The sequence below is a fragment of the Coloeus monedula genome, assembly GCF_965178545.1.
Source record: "Coloeus monedula genome assembly, chromosome: W".
NCBI lineage: Eukaryota > Metazoa > Chordata > Aves > Passeriformes > Corvidae > Coloeus > Coloeus monedula.
The window spans coordinates 9,571,245-9,588,511 of NC_138821.1; the positions used below are offsets into that span (position 1 = coordinate 9,571,245).

Genomic DNA, 17,267 nt, shown 5'->3' on the forward strand with positions numbered 1-17,267 from the left:
GGCCTCACCAGTGCCCAATAGAGAGGGATAATCACTTCCCTAGCCCTGCTGGCCACACTATTTCTGATACAATCCAGGATGTTATTGGCCTTCTTGGCCACCTGGGCACACGCTGGCTCATGTTCAGCTGCTGTCAACCATTGCCCCCAGGTCCTTTTCTGCCAAACAACTTTCCAGCCAATTCTCCCCCCAGCCTGTAGTGCTGCGTGGGGTTGTTGTGACCCAAGTGCAGGACCCGGCACTTGGCCTTGTTGAACCTCATACCATTGGCCTCGGCCCATCAAACCAGCCTGTCCAGATTCCTCTGCAGAGCCTTCCTACCCTCGAGCAGACCAACACTCCCACCCAACTTGGTGTTATCTGCAAACTTACTGAGGGTGCACTCAATCCCCTCATCCACATCATTGATAAAGATATTAAACAGGACTGGCCCCAGTACTGAGCCTTGGGGAACCCCACTAGTGACTGACCACCAGCTGGATGTAACTCCATTCCCCCCCACTCTGGGCCTGGCTGTCCAGACAGGTTTTTACTCAAGAAAGAGTGCACCTGTCTGAGCCATGGACAGCCAGTTTCTCCAGGAGAATGCTGTGGGAAATGGTGTCAAAGGCTTTACTAGGTCTAGGTAGACAACATCCCCAGCCTTTCCCTCATCCACTAAGTGGGTCACCCTGTCATAGAGGGAGATAAGGTCATTTAAGCAGGACCTGCCTTTCCTAAACCCATGCTGGCTGGGCCTGATCCCCGGTTGTCCTGTATGTGCCACATGATGACACTCAAGATGATCTGCTCCATGACATTCTCTTGGTACCAAGGTCAGGGTGACAGGCCTGTAGTTCCCCAGATTCTCCTTCTGGCTCTTCATACAGATAGTCTGCTTTGGTTTTTCCTTTTTTTGGCTTTTCTTTTTCTTGCTGAATCATAAGTAAAGCAGTCCCTTTTCAGATCCTTGCTTGCATCCTGAATGGTATTGGAGCACATATATCAAGGGCTGAGGAATTTTTATTATAAGAGAGGATATTAAAAAGTAATGGGACTCTTAAAACTGAAGAGCATTTCACATTCCTTTAGTCAGTTTTTTTAAATGCAAAATAATTTCCATTTTAAGTTTAAGGTATGATAAAAATAACATTACAAAATATCTAGTGCTTTTAAGTGGGTTTTTTTTGTTAATATACTTAGCTTTTCTTAAAAAGAGTAGGTCCCAAATAGCATGTGACCATGAAAATTTTCATGAAACTAAGTGTGACTATTTCTACTTTGTTAAAGTGAATTTTTAGTGTTCCTTCTGTCTTGTGGTCTCTGTGCTGGTGCACTGTGTCCAACCATTCTTCCTTAGCTATTTAATTTTAGGGGATATATGTTTTTCCAGTATTAGCTTAAAGAAAGAAGTACTATGTATTGCATAATCTGCAATGCGTTTGAAAATAACCTGACAGCTAAAGTTTAATATGATTCTACAATCTTCATACTGGGTTAATGCCCTAATACTAATTGAATGACTTTTATTGAGCAATTACATTTGTTGTTCAAGGATGTAAGCTTTAAATGGCATGTGTGACATTGAAGCTGCTTTAAATGGTCAAACACCCATTCCTCACTGCATTTTGCCAATTCAATCCATTTTAGATGTAACCTCGGGTATGGTGAAAGACCCACCGGACGTCTTGGACAGGCAAAAATGCCTTGACGCTCTGGCTGCTCTACGCCACGCTAAGTGGTTCCAGGTTCGGAACATAATTTTATTTTCTTCTTGTAGCCTTATGAGAGATTAGTTCAGTTGCAATATAAATGTTTAACTGTGTGAAAACACTCAGTGTTGTTCATGCTAATAATACTTAATATTTTTCTGGTCCCTGAATTTAAGTGTAGAAGGTTGAGTAGGGAGGAACTGCTTTATGCAGTTATTGCTCATTTGACCTTTTTTTCTTTTTCTGGTCATCGAGAAGGCAATGTTGAAAGATTGACTCACTTGGGGTGATCATACGTTGTATATTTGTTATGTATTCCATAAGGCTGCAGAGTAACTTTGCTTTAAATAATGGAATATGTGTTTAAAGCTTTGTGTTTAGATTTAAGACTTTTTTCCTATTTCTTTAAGTGTAGGGAACGAAAGGCAAGAAGCAACTGTTTGGTTTAGTGACTTTACATTCTGGCAAAGGCACAATAAAGAAACCAAACAGATTCCCTTGACCTTTCAGTCTCTATACCTATTTCTTAGATCTTTATTTTTATTTCTAATATAGAAAAATACTGTATTTATTGTTGCAGGTGAACATAGGTCAAAGTGTATAGGGGATCAAGAAATGTTATTCTTGTATAACCTGTGCACTCTGACTTCTATCACCTTAAATTACTAACCCTGTATAAAATACTGCTGTAAATGGCAGCTCTTGGAATAAAGTTGTAGAATGATTTGTTTCAGTCTTGTATCTGAGCTTCCATTGAACAGCGGTGTTTTAGTCTTTCAACAAATCCTACTTGCTGTAGATGCTGGGATTAATTTGGTTTTGTATTGCTCTCAAGGCTAGAGCTAATGGTCTGCAGTCCTGTGTGGTTATCATACGTATTCTTCGTGACCTCTGTCAGCGGGTTCCAACTTGGTCTGATTTTCCAAGCTGGGTGAGTAATGTTCTTTTGAATGAGCCTTTTTAATGCACATTGTATTTTTTATAATCCACTGCAAATAAAACATGGGAACGTATTACTACAGTTTTAAAATTTAGGTTTTTTGAAGGAGTAATGTAGGGTTTTGCTTGGGTGGTTTGTTGGTTGGTTGGTTTTTTGGTTTTCCCCAACAAACGATCCAGATTACCTCTAAAAATTTAATTTTCTGTGGTTTTGCCATGTGGAGCTGAAAACTTTTTTCAAAAGAAATTTTCTTCTTGTTTAGAATTCTTTGAGGGTAGCATTCTTATTCTATATTTTAGTATTTTTTTCTTTACTCTGTATAAAAGAATCTATTTTTTTCTTACAACCTACTCTGAATTGCTTGGACTTTACTGAAACTGATTGAAAATAATGTCAGCTGTGCCCAGATAGCTCTGTGATAACAGAAAGGCTACTTAAAAAAATAAATCACAGCAATTCCTGCAATCATTAATATATTGTTTCTGCAAGATTAAATACCACAGTACTAGTCTGTGGATGTGTCACCATTGGCATTTTAATCAGTGTCACTTAGACACATCTCTAGGTTGTAACTGGTTACCTATCTCAATTCTTGCAGCTGAGTGGTTTTGGAGCATTCTTTTACATTGACTATCTTAAATTATGCTCTCCAGGAGTGCAACTTGTGTTCCAAATATTAATAAATGTTCAATCTGTTGACTGGACAAAGTTAGTTTGAAACAAAATCTCTGAAGCATATATATGTGGAGGTAAATTCAACTTTGACTGTTTTGTTTCATAGACCAAATCCTGTTGCGCTGTGCTGCTTCCTAATGTAGACTTTTCAGTTTTGGCAGGAAGAGTGCTAACATTGTCAAGACAGTTATAATAGTTGGCATTATTTCAATGAGAAATGTTTTACAATTGTAATAAGCTTGCCGACCGGAAAAAATGTGGAGCAATTATTTCTGCTTTTTAAAATATTTAAAGTAAAAAAAAAAAAATTCCAATTTCTGTGCTATACCTCATGAAAGATATACTGTACAAATATAGTTTAACAGAAGCTCAGAAGTATGTAAGTACCCTCAATATTGCTTACTAAGTAGGCAAAGAATAAACCCAGACATATTTTTAGAAAAGCATCCTTTAAAATATTGCAACACACAGCAGGCACATAGATGAAGAACAAGGAATATTGCTTCTTATTTCTCATAATATCTGTTCTAAGGCACAGACAGAAGGGAAGAGAGGTATGAAGCAATGTGTCACAGAATCACAGAATGGGTGAAGTTGGAAGGGACCACAGTGGGTCATCTGGTTCAGCCTCCCTGCTCAAGCAGGGTCATCTGAGAGCACATGGCACAGGATTGCATCCAGATGGATCTGGAATATCTCCAGTGAGGGAGACTACTCAACCTCTCTGGGCAACCTGTTCCAGTGCACGGTCACTCATAGAATAAAGAAGTTCTTCCTTATATTCAGGTGGAACTTCCTGTGCGTCAGTTTCTGCACACTGCTTCTTGTTTTGTTGGTTGGCATCACTGAGAAGAGCCTGGCTCTATCCTCTGACACCCACCCTTTAGGTACTTATAGACATTGATGAGGTCCCCTCTCAGTTGCCTCTTCTCAAGGCCGAACAGGCCCAGTTCCTTCAGCTTTTCCTTTTAAGAGATACTCCAGACCCTTGATCAACTTCGTAGCCCTCTGCTGGACCCACTCCAGGAGCTCCATGTCTCTGTTGTACTGAGGAGCCCAGAACTGGACACAGCACTCCAGATGTGCCTCACCAGGGCTGAGTAGAAAGGCAGGACCACCTCCCTTGACCTTCTGGCAATGCTCTTCCTAAGACACCCCAGGATCCCATTGGCCTTCTTGGCCACAAGGGCACTGCTGGCTCATGGACAGCTTGTTGTCCGCCAGGATCCCCAGGTGCTTCTCTGCAGCTCTGCTTTCCAGCAGGTCACCCCCAGCCTGTACTGGTGCCTGGGGTTATTCCTCCCCAGGTGCAGGACCCTGCACTTGCCTTTGTTGAATTTTAGGCAGTTCCTCTCTGTTCATCTCTCCAACCTGTTGAGGTCCTTCTAAAGAGCAGCACAGCACTCAGGGGTATCGGCCACTCCTCCCAGCTTTGTCATCAGCAAATTTGCTGAGGAGGCATCTGCCCCTTTGTCCTTGATGAACACATTAAACAATACTGGGTGCAGTATAGAACCTTGGGGGACACTACTAGTGACAGGCCTCCAACTAGACCCTGTGCCCCTGATCACGACCCTCTGGGATCTGCCGTTCAGCCAGTTCTCAATAGACCTCACTGTCCACTTATCCAGTCCATACTTCCTGAGTTTGCCTATGAGGATTTCATGAGAGATTTCAGGCCTAGGTGTGTCTCAGTTCTCTCTAAAAGTGCTTCCTGTCTTGCTCTTGTCTCCAAAAAATGGGAAATAAACTCTCCAACCAATTTGCTAGGTTAGAAAGGCAACATTACTTTATTAGCAGCACTGGATGCATGGGGGATTCTCCTCAAAGCATGCATGAGCAGCAACCTAACAGACCAGGTTATATTCCTGAAACTAATACATATTAATCACATTTCCTGAATACATACATATATGCTAATTATTTCCATGGACTTGTTTGGATATGGTTCTAGATCTTCTGATGAATCTTTTCTCTTTGAGAGTATCTCAAATATGTTGTCAGGTCATAATGTACTTCTCTTATCATTCTTTGCTCTGACACACAATCCTTGTTCTCAAAACTAAGATATCAGCTAATACATATTAATCACTGATAGAAGTAAACAAGGAAGCATTAGCTGGCACAAGACTTGCTAGTCACAGATGTAGGGAGTTAACACAAGGCCACATTAATCTCTGGTATTTGCACTAAGCACTGTTTGGTACAAAACTAAGGATTAACCACAAATATAGGGATCATAAATTATTGTGCTAAAGTTACAATAATTTTCCAACATCTTCCCCCACTGCTGCATAGACTTCTTATTAAAGAAATTTAAATTGTTCAGTAACACTCTTGGTACCCAATGCATTGCCAGTGCCATGAATCACCATTGAAGTTTGTGTATTCAGTTGTTCTTTTGGCCTGTTGGCAAAGTCTTACTGACCGAAAAAAAAAAAAAAAGAAAAAGACAGATTTTAAATATATATAATTTCTGACAGTTGCAGATGAAATTTTGTAGATTGAAGAAATATATTTTTCTGGACACACAACTTCTGCTGACCTGTATGCTAGAAGCCTGTTACAAGCCAGAGATGCCAGAGCTTTTGAAAAAGAGTCTAAGTAGTTTTAATAATATGAAATATTAGGAAATCTAAACACACATTTGTATCAGTCTCTTTATATACCTAGAAATAAAAACTAAGTTAGAAGAATTGTGTCAAGTTCCTACAAGTTAGAAGGAACCAATATTCAAGGTTGATTTATTTTTATTTTCCAAACTTGAAATCTAGCCTTTTGTGCACATAAACACTGGGGCATCATAATTCACATTTTGCTATGATTAAGTTGAAGACTTTAGTGTATTATATGAGGATCCAAAAGAACTAGACTTGAATAAATGCCATAATGTGATCTGCTTTTCTTTCCTGCTGTATTTTGCTTCATACTTGAAAACAACTAAATTGTTGTTTCTAAAACTCAAAATCTTGATCCTGACTGATACAGTGTAAGTACCAAAATACCATGCTCAAGAATTGAGATTTGTCAGTTAAATTGAGCTAAAATAGAAAGAAATAGGCAGCCTTAGTGAATTATTGTAATCAGCACTGCCTGTAGTTACTTGCATGTATTAGAATGGATATTTATTCTTGGAAAATAGAAATAGAAGGCAACATTAGAGCAACTGTAAACTTGGGAGAGGAACCAAAAAACAAACTCCCAAAAATCCCACCAAAAAACAAGGGAGACATATTGTTTGAAAATAAATCTTGCCAAGGAGGTGGTATTGAAACATCCATTTAATGCTTACTTTTGCAAAAATTTTTATTGGTTTTTTTTTTAATGGAAAAAATAGTGTCTAATAAAGGTAAACAAAGGAAATATTCACATTAAAAAAATGTGTAAATTTTAGAATACCTGTTTATCATCAAGGTCTTTTTTACACTTGTTTAACATCTAAGTTAGTGTTAGCCTATATCCAGGAAAAAAATTGCAGTGAACTTCAGTTTTGCGAAACTGAAGAACTAGTAACTACTTAAATGTTAAAAGGTCATTAAATTTTGGATACTTTAAGTTTCTGTATTCTTGTAGAAAAAAAATAATTTCTCTGTAGCATCCTGGTAATTTCATTAGATGAATCAAATTCATAATTTCATACTGTATGCTGTTTATTCATGTGGCTGACAGATTCCAGTGACCCACCATGTTTTATGCTCTCAAAAAATGACTGGACAAGTTCTCCAAGTAGGCTACTACTGTATAAATTTCTAAGAAAAACTTTGGACAACTTGTCATGAGAAGCAGCATATCAGTATTCAATACTCAGTGTTAATCTTACAGTAGCTTTCTTTTTATTAATTGTTAAAAAACATTGATTTTTTTTTTCATTTTAACTGAAAGTGTTCTGTGATGTGTAATATCCTTCAAAATTTCAGTATCAAAAGTTCTGTATTGAACAACAGTAGTAACTTTTTTTAAAATCAGTCTTCTAAATTGGCTGGATTTTCTTATTGTTTTAGGCTATGGAGTTGCTTGTGGAAAAAGCAATTAGCAGTGCTACTGGACCACAGAGTCCTGGGGATGCACTAAGAAGAGTTTTTGAGTGTATATCTTCAGGAATCATCCTTAAAGGCAAGTTGCATTTGATCAGTGTCTGTATACTTATGTTTAAGTAATGTAAAATCTGTAATCTTGATTGAAATAAGGTAGAGATGTGCTACTAATTAGCCTGTTTTAGGTGGTCCTGGCCTTCTGGACCCTTGTGAGAAAGATCCTTTTGATACACTTGCTGTAATGACAGATCAGCAACGAGAGGATATTACTTCAAGTGCACAGGTAAGGAAAAGTATGTGTTAAGTAACTAAATTTGATGGATAGTTTTTTGGGTGGGTGGTTGGTTGATTTGGGGGGTTTTTGTTGTTTTTATTAATGAAGCTATACGGTGGACATGAATTTTCTTTTCTTAGAATATAGTCTGGTCTTTCAAATGATCAGTCTTAAGCTAGGCAATAAAAATGGCACAAAAGAGAATGTATAATAGTGTTCATTTTTGTACTAAAATTAATATATTTTCCTGAAAAGTTTGAAGCACTCCCATCTACATATATATATATCTCCATAAAGATGCTTACTCTACAGTAGTATGTTATTAGATTTAAAATTGCATTGGCATTTAATATTTTATAAATCTGTGCAAGCTTAAATTTTAATATTTATTGTATCTACTTACAGTATTGGCTATTCATGCTTGCAGCTTAAGAGTTTACTGCCCCTACCTCTTCATTCGATCCTTTTGCTAAAGATTACTAATGCATATTGGGACACACGACAAGCCTTGGCTGCTTCAATGCAAGTCCAGCAGTTAAAACACATGTATATTATTTTTAAGTTAATATGTTGTCTTTTGTATAGAAGTAGCAAATGGGACATACACATTTTATTGTGTTGACTTTGTTGGGGGAAGGAAGAGAGGATAATAAGGTCTAAGGATAATATCATATACCACTAATGTTCTTCATTAATTGTTTGATAAAGTATTTTAAATTGACATTTGTTTCTAACAGAAATATCTTCTTTCTATCCTTTTTCTAGTTTGCGCTGAGACTCCTTGCATTCCGTCAAATACACAAAGTTTTAGGAATGGATCCATTACCACAGATGAATCAACGCTTCAACATCCATAATAATCGTAAAAGAAGAAGGGACAGTGATGGGGTTGATGGATTTGAAGCAGAGGGAAAAAAAGACAAAAAAGATTATGATAACTTTTAAAAATGTTTGTCATTAGTGCTAAAATTGAAGGTGATAAAAGGTCCATTTGTTGCCTTGCTTTTAAATGGATGTAATAATGTATGTTTAAAATATCCAAAACCAACTCAGTAATTAGATTTGGAAGAGAAAAATATAGCTCTTCTGTGAGATTCTGAATATTTTAATGATATACTGTATCAGACAGATTATGGAAGGAAAGACTGCAAATGGAAACTCTGTCATTGGAAAAAACAGTGTTAAGTTTTTTCCTCATTACATTTTCTTTAAATGTGTTGCTAGCTCTCTTGTGCATTGTTTTATCTTGACTGTATTTAATGCAGCGTTTGTGCTTCTGTTCCTATGTGTATTTTGATTATTTTTTTTTATTTAGAAGGTTTTTTTGTTTGCCTTTGATGCTAGTTGTATAAGTTGCATTGTTTTAGCATAAACTGTTGCCCTCCCAATTAATATTTTACAGAACTTAATTTTGTAAAGTGAGACTGCAGGATTATGTTTTTGCTTTTGTTTTCCTAAATGTGAAGGGGTTGCAACACAATTATCCTGCCATTTGAGTGCTCAGAATTAAATGTTTTTTGCCAATCTTTTGGCATTTGTCTCTTTAGTGTGATATAAAGGTGTAATTAAGACTAATTTTTGTTAATCTAATCAACTTTGCTGTTAGTTGTGTATTAGCAGTATAAAAGCTAATATATACAGTATGGTCTTGCAACAGTTTTAAAGCAGCTGCATAATTGATCGAAGTTTTGCATGCTGTTTTGGGTTTTTTTAATATAAGGGCATTTAAAATGATCATTTTAGGTTAAATGCGTAGGTCTTTCTATGATTGACTTTGTGACATAGCAAGATCAAAATATAATTTTCTGAATTTCCTTTTTCAACATACGAGCAGAAGCAGGCATTTCCCATTTAGACAAAGTTAGTAATTCTTTTCAGTCCACTTTGTTGATATTAATGCCTCTCAGCCCTTAAAATAAACATTTGTCATATCAGTGCCTGTAAGGGTATTCCTTATAGCTATTTCTGTATAAACTCTCAGTGATTTTTTTCCAGTAATTCAAATTTTAAAAAGTGAAGTATTGTTGAAAAAGTGAACATTATCAAAGGGAAAAAATAACCCTGAAAATTGTTTGATGTATGCTTATGTCTCTTTCAAAAAGCTAAATATAGCAGTGGTGTAGTAATGTTACACCATACTGTTGATGTATACTCTGGTACACAGGTATGATTTGTTGTCACAGCACTACTGTGGAATATGCAACTAAAAGCTAAAATGTATTAAATTGCTAAAATTCATTATACACTTGAAACTGAAGTTTCCCTCATTCTGTTCAGTGTGTATTATGCTTTGTTGCAAACCCATAAATCTCACAGATAAACATAGACTAGCATTCTGGTACCTATTGATGGCTGTAGGAGTCTATCACACATTACAAAGATCATTTGTTATTTCTGGTACAATTTAAAAACCTTTTTGTTCCATTTTGAGGTTGAATTTATCTTTGACCTTTTTAATAAATACCTTTTGGAGTAGGGGGGATGTTTTTGTTTGCAATGCTTACTACTAACAGCATGGGCCTGTAAAATAGAAATATACAGTATTTTAGAAAAATAGAGAGAATCTTAAGGAAATATATTAATAGTGTTCTTCAAGCATTAGAGTGCAGTTTTAAAAGGAGTGGTTATTAGTGGTTAGCAAATAAAAGGAAGGCTTTCTCATTGCAGGAAAGATTTCTTGCCAATTTCAGCATCAGAAATACAATAATTAATGCATGCTTTAAAATTACTTTAAAAAAGGGTTATGCTAGTTTCTTTTGTCTAGCCTTGATATGTGGCTCCAAGCATGTGCTTGTTCTTAGTTGGTGGTTTTTGGTTGTTTGGGATTTTTTGGTTGGTTGGTTGGTTGGTTGGTTTGTTAAGAGGAATATCTTGCTGCCATGGTGTCTAATTAGCCATTACTGTTTGTTTTGAAAACTACAGGTGTTACTCATGTGGCTAGTTCAACTCCATACCAAAGTTTCTTTCTTCATAAAGCAAACGTGTTTATTTGGGCATGTGATTGACCCTAAAATTTAGGATTAAAAAGGTCAAAGATGTATTTTGGATTTTCTGTGGTTTTGTTCTACTGGCTTTTAACTCTTAACCAGTTTCTGGATCTTTTGAACTATTGTATACTTAAAGTGATTCCACATTAAATATGAAGCTGTGACTATGATTTTTGCGCTGTGTGGTGAAGAGTGAATTTGCAGTTAATTTCTGTTTTACCTGCCCATTTCAATGGGCTATTTTAACTATGTAACTTCTGATTCTTGTTAAGTTAAGAATAATGGAAAAACAAGGTTTTAAAAAGTACAGCGTGAGCTTTCTTTTTAAATATTACATTGTGTGCTTAGGAAGATAAAGCTAAGACCAAGTAATCAATTTACAAACAAGTAACCATTTTAATACCCTATGTTTTGGTAATGCTAGTGGTTTACTAATAAACAGTGTTTGCCTTTCTTATTCAGCAATGCTGTGTGTTAAATGTCAAAGTGCCAGACGCTATAGTCATAATACACAAAAGAGAAATGTACACAGCAAGAATTTTCCCCTCAGTGCTCACTTTAGAAGAACAATTTAGTGAAATGAGAGCTGTTCTGTTTTGAAGTATTTTCAATCTTTGACTTGTCTGCCTAGTCTTTAAGTATGTCCTGTCTGTGAGCATTGTGGTTTCACATGGGTTCCTGTAGAGGCATTGGTAGAAATGCAAGTCTGTTGGATACATTCCATCAACTTCTTGCCCTATTATAGAATTCTATATGAATTGTTAACCTTATGGAGCTATTGAATGTGATGGATTCATTTGCTGCTTCTATTTTTAGACCTATTTCACTACTCAGAAGTGATTTAATAGTACTTAAAATTGTACCTAGCAACTTTCTGAGAGTTGGAATCAACTTTAAATATTCCCACAACAATTTTCATGTATATTTAACATTTTTGTTGCTTGTCGAATATCTGGTGATGATGAGTCAGTGAAGAATTCATGCAATGCCAAATTCATTTCTTTATTAAAAAAGACTTGCTTGCACTACCCAAATAGATTTTATCAGCATACCACTAGTAATAGAGAGGGGGGAAAAAAAAGAAATTGGGAGGCATAATTTCCAATCTGTTGTTTTTTCCTACTATGTGGGTTTTTTTTCCCTCTGAAAGCTGTAAGCCAGAGCTTTCCTAGGCAAATTAGATTTCTTCTGAGAGATACTTTTCTAAATCTTCTTAAGCATTCTTTTTTCCTGTACTGTGATATTTCTCAACCTTTTTAAAATGAAAGACACCTAGTCTTTTGAGGAGGAAAAAAATTTAAGGAGTGTCATCAACAGTGTTATCACAATGGTTTTGATTTACATCCAAATAAAAATCAGGCTTAATTCTGTTAATATCTGTTGATTTGTGTTCTCCAATTTTGTTCCATTTTCTCATTTAGATTTATGAAAATGTGCAAATCATAGAATCACTAAGGTTAAAAGGCCTCTTAGATCATCGAGTCCACATGTATATATATTCCTAGTATTGAAAAAATTTGAAGTTATTGAACTGCTTTCTGTTGGTTTAGAGTTTACATTTTAAGAACTGCTGCCCTAACAGTATGTGGCATGTGTAAAGTTCCTAACAGGGTAAAGTTCAATGGTTTTCATGGATACCTGGTTGGCAGTTATCGATGGGGATTTTTAACCTGCATGGTGCACACTTTCACACTTAATGTAGCCTTAGCATATCTGCATTAGCAAAGTTCCTCATTAAGGGTTGTAGTCCTTGATACATATGTTTTCCTAAACTATTTTGCAAAGCCAGGGCCATTAATATTTATTCTGAAGCCAGTGATTCATTCATTGCAGGATAGTTTTAGTCCTATCAGCTTTTAGAGGCTCAGCCTAGCTTAAATATTTATACATATATTCTACATTAATCCTATTTGAGATTGATATCCTAAATCCAAAAAAAACCCCATAGAATGGTATCAAGAAATCTCTATCAATTTTAGAAGTTTCCTATATTTAAAAAAACAAGATTTCAGAATTGAATAGCTGACCAAGAGAAAATAAAACACACTTTCTACAGTAAAAGGTTACTTTATCATTAAAGGGGAGACACAAAGCCTTTTGTTTCTACATGAGAATTGCAAACCTTGCTCCTTGTGTAATTTTTTTTTCTTCTCTGCGTGCAGCATCGTGTTTGTCTTAATTGTATGTATATGATTAGGAAGAGTTATGTTCAGAATATGTAAGACACCCTTATTAGAGACAACTTCTGGCATACATTTAGGTTTGTCATTAATTTGCTGGTTATACAAGGTAATGTTTTCTCACTAAGACAGTATGCTGAGTTGCATTGCTAACAATGCAAGTGAGAACAATATAGAAGAGATTAAGGTACATAAATACAGAGGTTTACTGCTATTTTATATGCTGTGTCATGTCCATCTGCTGCCCCCCCAAATAAAAAAAAGGGACAGATTTCTCAAAGGCTCAGACCCATATCTGCCAGCCCCTTTATAATGGGTTTGCATGGCAGGGTTTTAACAGCAGGGGGGAGGGAGCTACAGGAGTGGCTTTTGTGAGGAGATGCCAAAAGCTTCCCCTGTATCCAATAGAGTGAATGCCAGCCGGCTCTAAGATGGACCTACTTCTGGTCAAGGCCAAGCCAATTGGCAATGATGGCAACACCTCTGGGATAGCATATTTAAGAAGGGGGAAAAACTGCTGCACAAGAGCAGCTGGGGGAGAGATGGGTGAGAATATGTGAGAAGAACAACTGCAGACACCAAGGTCAGTGAAGGAGTGGGAGGAGGTGCTCCAGGTGCCAGAGCTGAGATTCCCCTGCAGCCTGTGGAGGTCTACAGTGGAGCAGAGATCCACCTACAGCTCATGCAGGACCCCATGCTGGAGCAGGTGAATGCCTGAAGAAGGCTGTGACTCTGTGGAGAGCCTGTGCTGGAGCAGGGTCCTGACAGGACCTGTGACTGTGGAGAGAGGAGACCACATTGGAGCAGGTTTGCTGGCAGGATTTGTGACTCTGCAGGGGACCCAATGTTGGATCAGCCTGTTCCTGAAGGACTGCACCCTGTGCAAGAGACTCGCCCTGGAGCAGTTCCTGAAGAATCGCAGCCTGTGGGAAGGACTCACAATGGAGAAGTTTGTGGAGGAGTGTTTTCTGTGGGTGAGACCCCATGCTGGAGCAGGGGAAGAATATGAGGAGGGAGGAGAGGCAGAGATAATGTGTGATTAATGTCATTACTGTAATCCCATTCCCCATCCACCTGTGCTGTTTGGAGGGAGGAGGTAGAGAAATTGGGAGTGAAGTTGAGCCCTGGAAGAAGGGAGGGGTTGAGGGAAGTTGTTTTAAGATTTGTTTATATTTCTCATTATCCAACTCTGTTTTGATTGGTAATAAATTAATTTTCCCAAGTTGAGTCTGTTTTGCCTGTGACAGTAAAGATATGGGAAATAGGAATAACAGTTCTTTATATATATATATATATATATATAAAACAAGGCAGGGAAAAAAACTGATTTAAACCGACAGTCAGGTACTACCTGACCCTGTTAGTCAGGGTAGCAGTAGCAGTCTGATAAGTGTTGGGGAAGATGAAACAGGAAAGCCTTATAAATATGATTGCCTGACAAAAGATTTTGGGAATATGAAAACTATAAGCGACATCGAAATGAAGGCCACCTTTGAGATACCAAGTCTTAGTTACTGAACAACTGGAAAACAATGGTATAGCCAACTGAAGGTAATCCCCTTTTGATTGAACAATACCCTCTGCTTGCAGGCAGGTCCAAGGGTCAGAGCAGACACTACTAGCTCAGCAGAAGGGGTCCAAAGAGTAGTTTTTAGGAGTTAAGATGTAACACTCTATGGTAATATAACAATTCTTATAGGCTGTATGTAAATGCTATAGGATTTGTATCTTGTATTAGATTAGCTAGTGAAAATTAGAATATTCAGTACAGAAGATGATTTATTGTATTGTAACGAGGACTTCACAACCACTCCACTCTACTTACTCCCTTACCCGTTTACTCTCTTACTTACCTCCTCTCCACTCTACTTACTCCACTCTTACCTACTTGCTCTTACTTTTACACTCTTGCTCTCTTGGGCCTGCTCCGAGCTGCGGCTGGCAGCTCTAAGCAGTGCCCCTGTACCCACGCCCTTTGCAATAAACCGCATGTTCCAAGATCAGACTTCAGAGATGTCTCGTCTCCATCCGTCCCGACCGTCCGACCCACCCAAGCTCCTACAGATAAGGTGATGGCTGCAGTCCTCCTGAAGTGAATGGATGTGGTTCTGTTGAAGCGGTGATCCTGTGTAGAAAGATCTGGTCTTCCTCAGAAGGTCCAGTGGTCGGTATGTAGCTCTTGTCCTCTGGAAATCCAGTGGAAAGGGTGTCTGTGGTGTTTGGAATCTTAGATTATATCCAGGATGGAATGCTTGGTTCCTCCCTCTGGGTGGAGCATCTCACAATGGAATGATGAGTCATGAGATAAGGCACTGATGGGCCATTAATAGGACATAGTCTTGAGGGAGGAGGCAGGGAGCAGTGCCCCACCTGGTTTTAACAGCTCATGAAGATGGTGATAGAATACATGCTTGTGGGCACATCTATTATTGTAATCTAGGTGTGCTGGTTTGGCCAAATTTAGAAATATATCCTCTGAGAGAAGGCAGGTCACTACCCCTCCCCCACCAGGTTCGGGAAAAAATAAATTTTCCTCGAAGGAAAGTGAAGGAGATAAAAACTATTTATTTAACAAACACATGGGAAAAGGAAAATAATGCTAAATAATAAAATCTCTCTCTGTGGAAAAAAAACCCAGGGAAAGTGTCAGAGTCCTCCCTTTGGTCTCCTCGGAGCTGGGGCTTGGCCCAGGGCCAGGCCCTCTGTGCCCGGTGGAAATTCCTCCTGATGTGTTCTGATATTGAAGCAGTCCAGTAGAAAAGAGAAAATCTGAAATTCCAGGGAAAGGAAAAAAGTTCAACTCTCAGTTTCTCTTCGGAGAAAAGGAAACTGAAAAACTGGCCAGAAGCTGACCGGGCAGCAGCAAGCCGGGTGCCTCCTCCCTCCCCTGCCACAGATGGAAAAAAAAAGTCTCTATCTCTGTGTGACCTTGAACAAGTTGCAAACTGCTTTGAAAAAGTTTTGCTCAGTTTTTCCTTCCCCCTCTCAGGCTCAGTTTAAAGGCATAGAAAGGCACAAAAATTAATTTCTGGGCATAGGGCAGCGATATGGGATACACATCATAAAGTCACCCCAAGACATTAGGACATAATCCACCCCGTATTCTATTACCATCTACATCATACCCAAATCAATACCCTCTTACAGATATATATACATATATACACAATAGCACCTTACACACAGTTCTCACTTAAAATTAGGTCCCCTTGCGGTACACAACGGGTTTCCCCATCTTTCTGCATTACCCACCAAGTGCAACCTGGTCCCTGAGCGAAGACCACCCCACAGACGGGTTTGTCTTTGCTCGGGGCAGAATTAACCCAAACAGTTTTTCCAAGCATACCTCTCGTGTGCCACTGGAACCTTATCCCCATCTGTTGTCTGTAGGGGTTCAGACTGGGCAGGGCCTGCTCAGTTGGTGGAGCCTCGGATATTAACTAACCAGGTGGCTTTTGCTAAATGCATCTCCCAGTTTTTGAACGTCCCCACACCCAGTGTTGCTATGACCCAGCCCACTGCGGGGCTGGGGCAGTGAGATGCCAATCAATCCCAGGCCCTCCTGTGGATCGAGTTTCCCCAAGACACAGACTTGGAGGATGGGTCGAAGGGAGGCTCAGAAGCTTAAGCCGCATCCCCCCTGGGCTACGCCCGGGTCCAAGTAGTTGCCTTTCCCTGTTAGGGAAAATTCTCTCTTACTCGGTTGTTCATGGGTTCTTTGTTGTATCTCCCGCCTCTCGGTTTCCCCCATTGGTTCTTGTTGAATTGTATCCTCCCCCTGCCTTGTAACTCATTGGTTGTTTTCCCCTTTCCCCGCGGTTTTCAAACCCCCTATAAAACTGAGGGAAAAGCCTCTCGGCGGGATTAAGATTAAGATCATTGCCATGTTCTGGTTGCTAAACTTCTGACAATAAACCTGTTGGAAGCCAAACCAGAACCCCTTTATCTCCAAACTAACGTCAGCCTATATCATCGGCTCCTGCCATGTCTCCTCTGCAAAGAAGCCAGCGAGCGTGCCCAGCCAGCGCCTTTCCTGATGCCGAGGTCGCTTCTGCAACGCACAGAAGTAACGCAGCTGGACTCTCTCTGATCAAGGGCATGCCAGAGCTCGTGCAGCCAGCACAGAACTGCGTTAGGTTGGCATTCAAGCATGGGGCTCATGCAAGTGGATCCCTGTGACGTCACGGCTGTCGGTGGACAGCAAGAAGAAGCGACTTTGGAGCTGCCGACGCCTCTTGGTGCAGTCTGCTCTGTTTTAGGAGTGGTGCCCTGAGAGAAATCTGCTAACTCCCACTGATTTTGCACTGAACTGACCTCGGAGAGCAGCTGATATTCGGAGGACTCCACCCGTGTTTTTAGTTTCGGGACTGGATGCCTGCAACTGTGAATTTTTGCTGATTTGTGCTGAACTGAAACTTGTGTGAGTATCCCCGGTACCTGAGATTTTTTTGTTTCTTTTTTTCCTTTTGCTTTTCCTTTTCCTTTT

The 17,267-nt window shown here is 38.9% G+C and overlaps 1 protein-coding gene across 2 annotated transcripts in view; it reads left to right on the forward strand.

The window, feature by feature from the left end:
- Nucleotides 1-11,219, forward strand: part of LOC309584650 (zinc finger RNA-binding protein-like) — a 65,275-nt gene extending 54,056 nt beyond the window's left edge. For both annotated transcript variants that reach the window (XM_082300809.1, XM_082300810.1), the window contains exons 16-20: nucleotides 1,630-1,727; nucleotides 2,527-2,622; nucleotides 7,308-7,419; nucleotides 7,526-7,623; nucleotides 8,380-11,219. In XM_082300809.1, coding sequence (XP_082156935.1) covers nucleotides 1,630-1,727; nucleotides 2,527-2,622; nucleotides 7,308-7,419; nucleotides 7,526-7,623; nucleotides 8,380-8,559 — 584 coding nt within the window. In that variant the 3' untranslated portion in view covers nucleotides 8,560-11,219. The remainder of the gene's footprint in view (nucleotides 1-1,629; nucleotides 1,728-2,526; nucleotides 2,623-7,307; nucleotides 7,420-7,525; nucleotides 7,624-8,379) is intronic.
- Nucleotides 11,220-17,267: the final 6,048 nt, after the last annotated feature.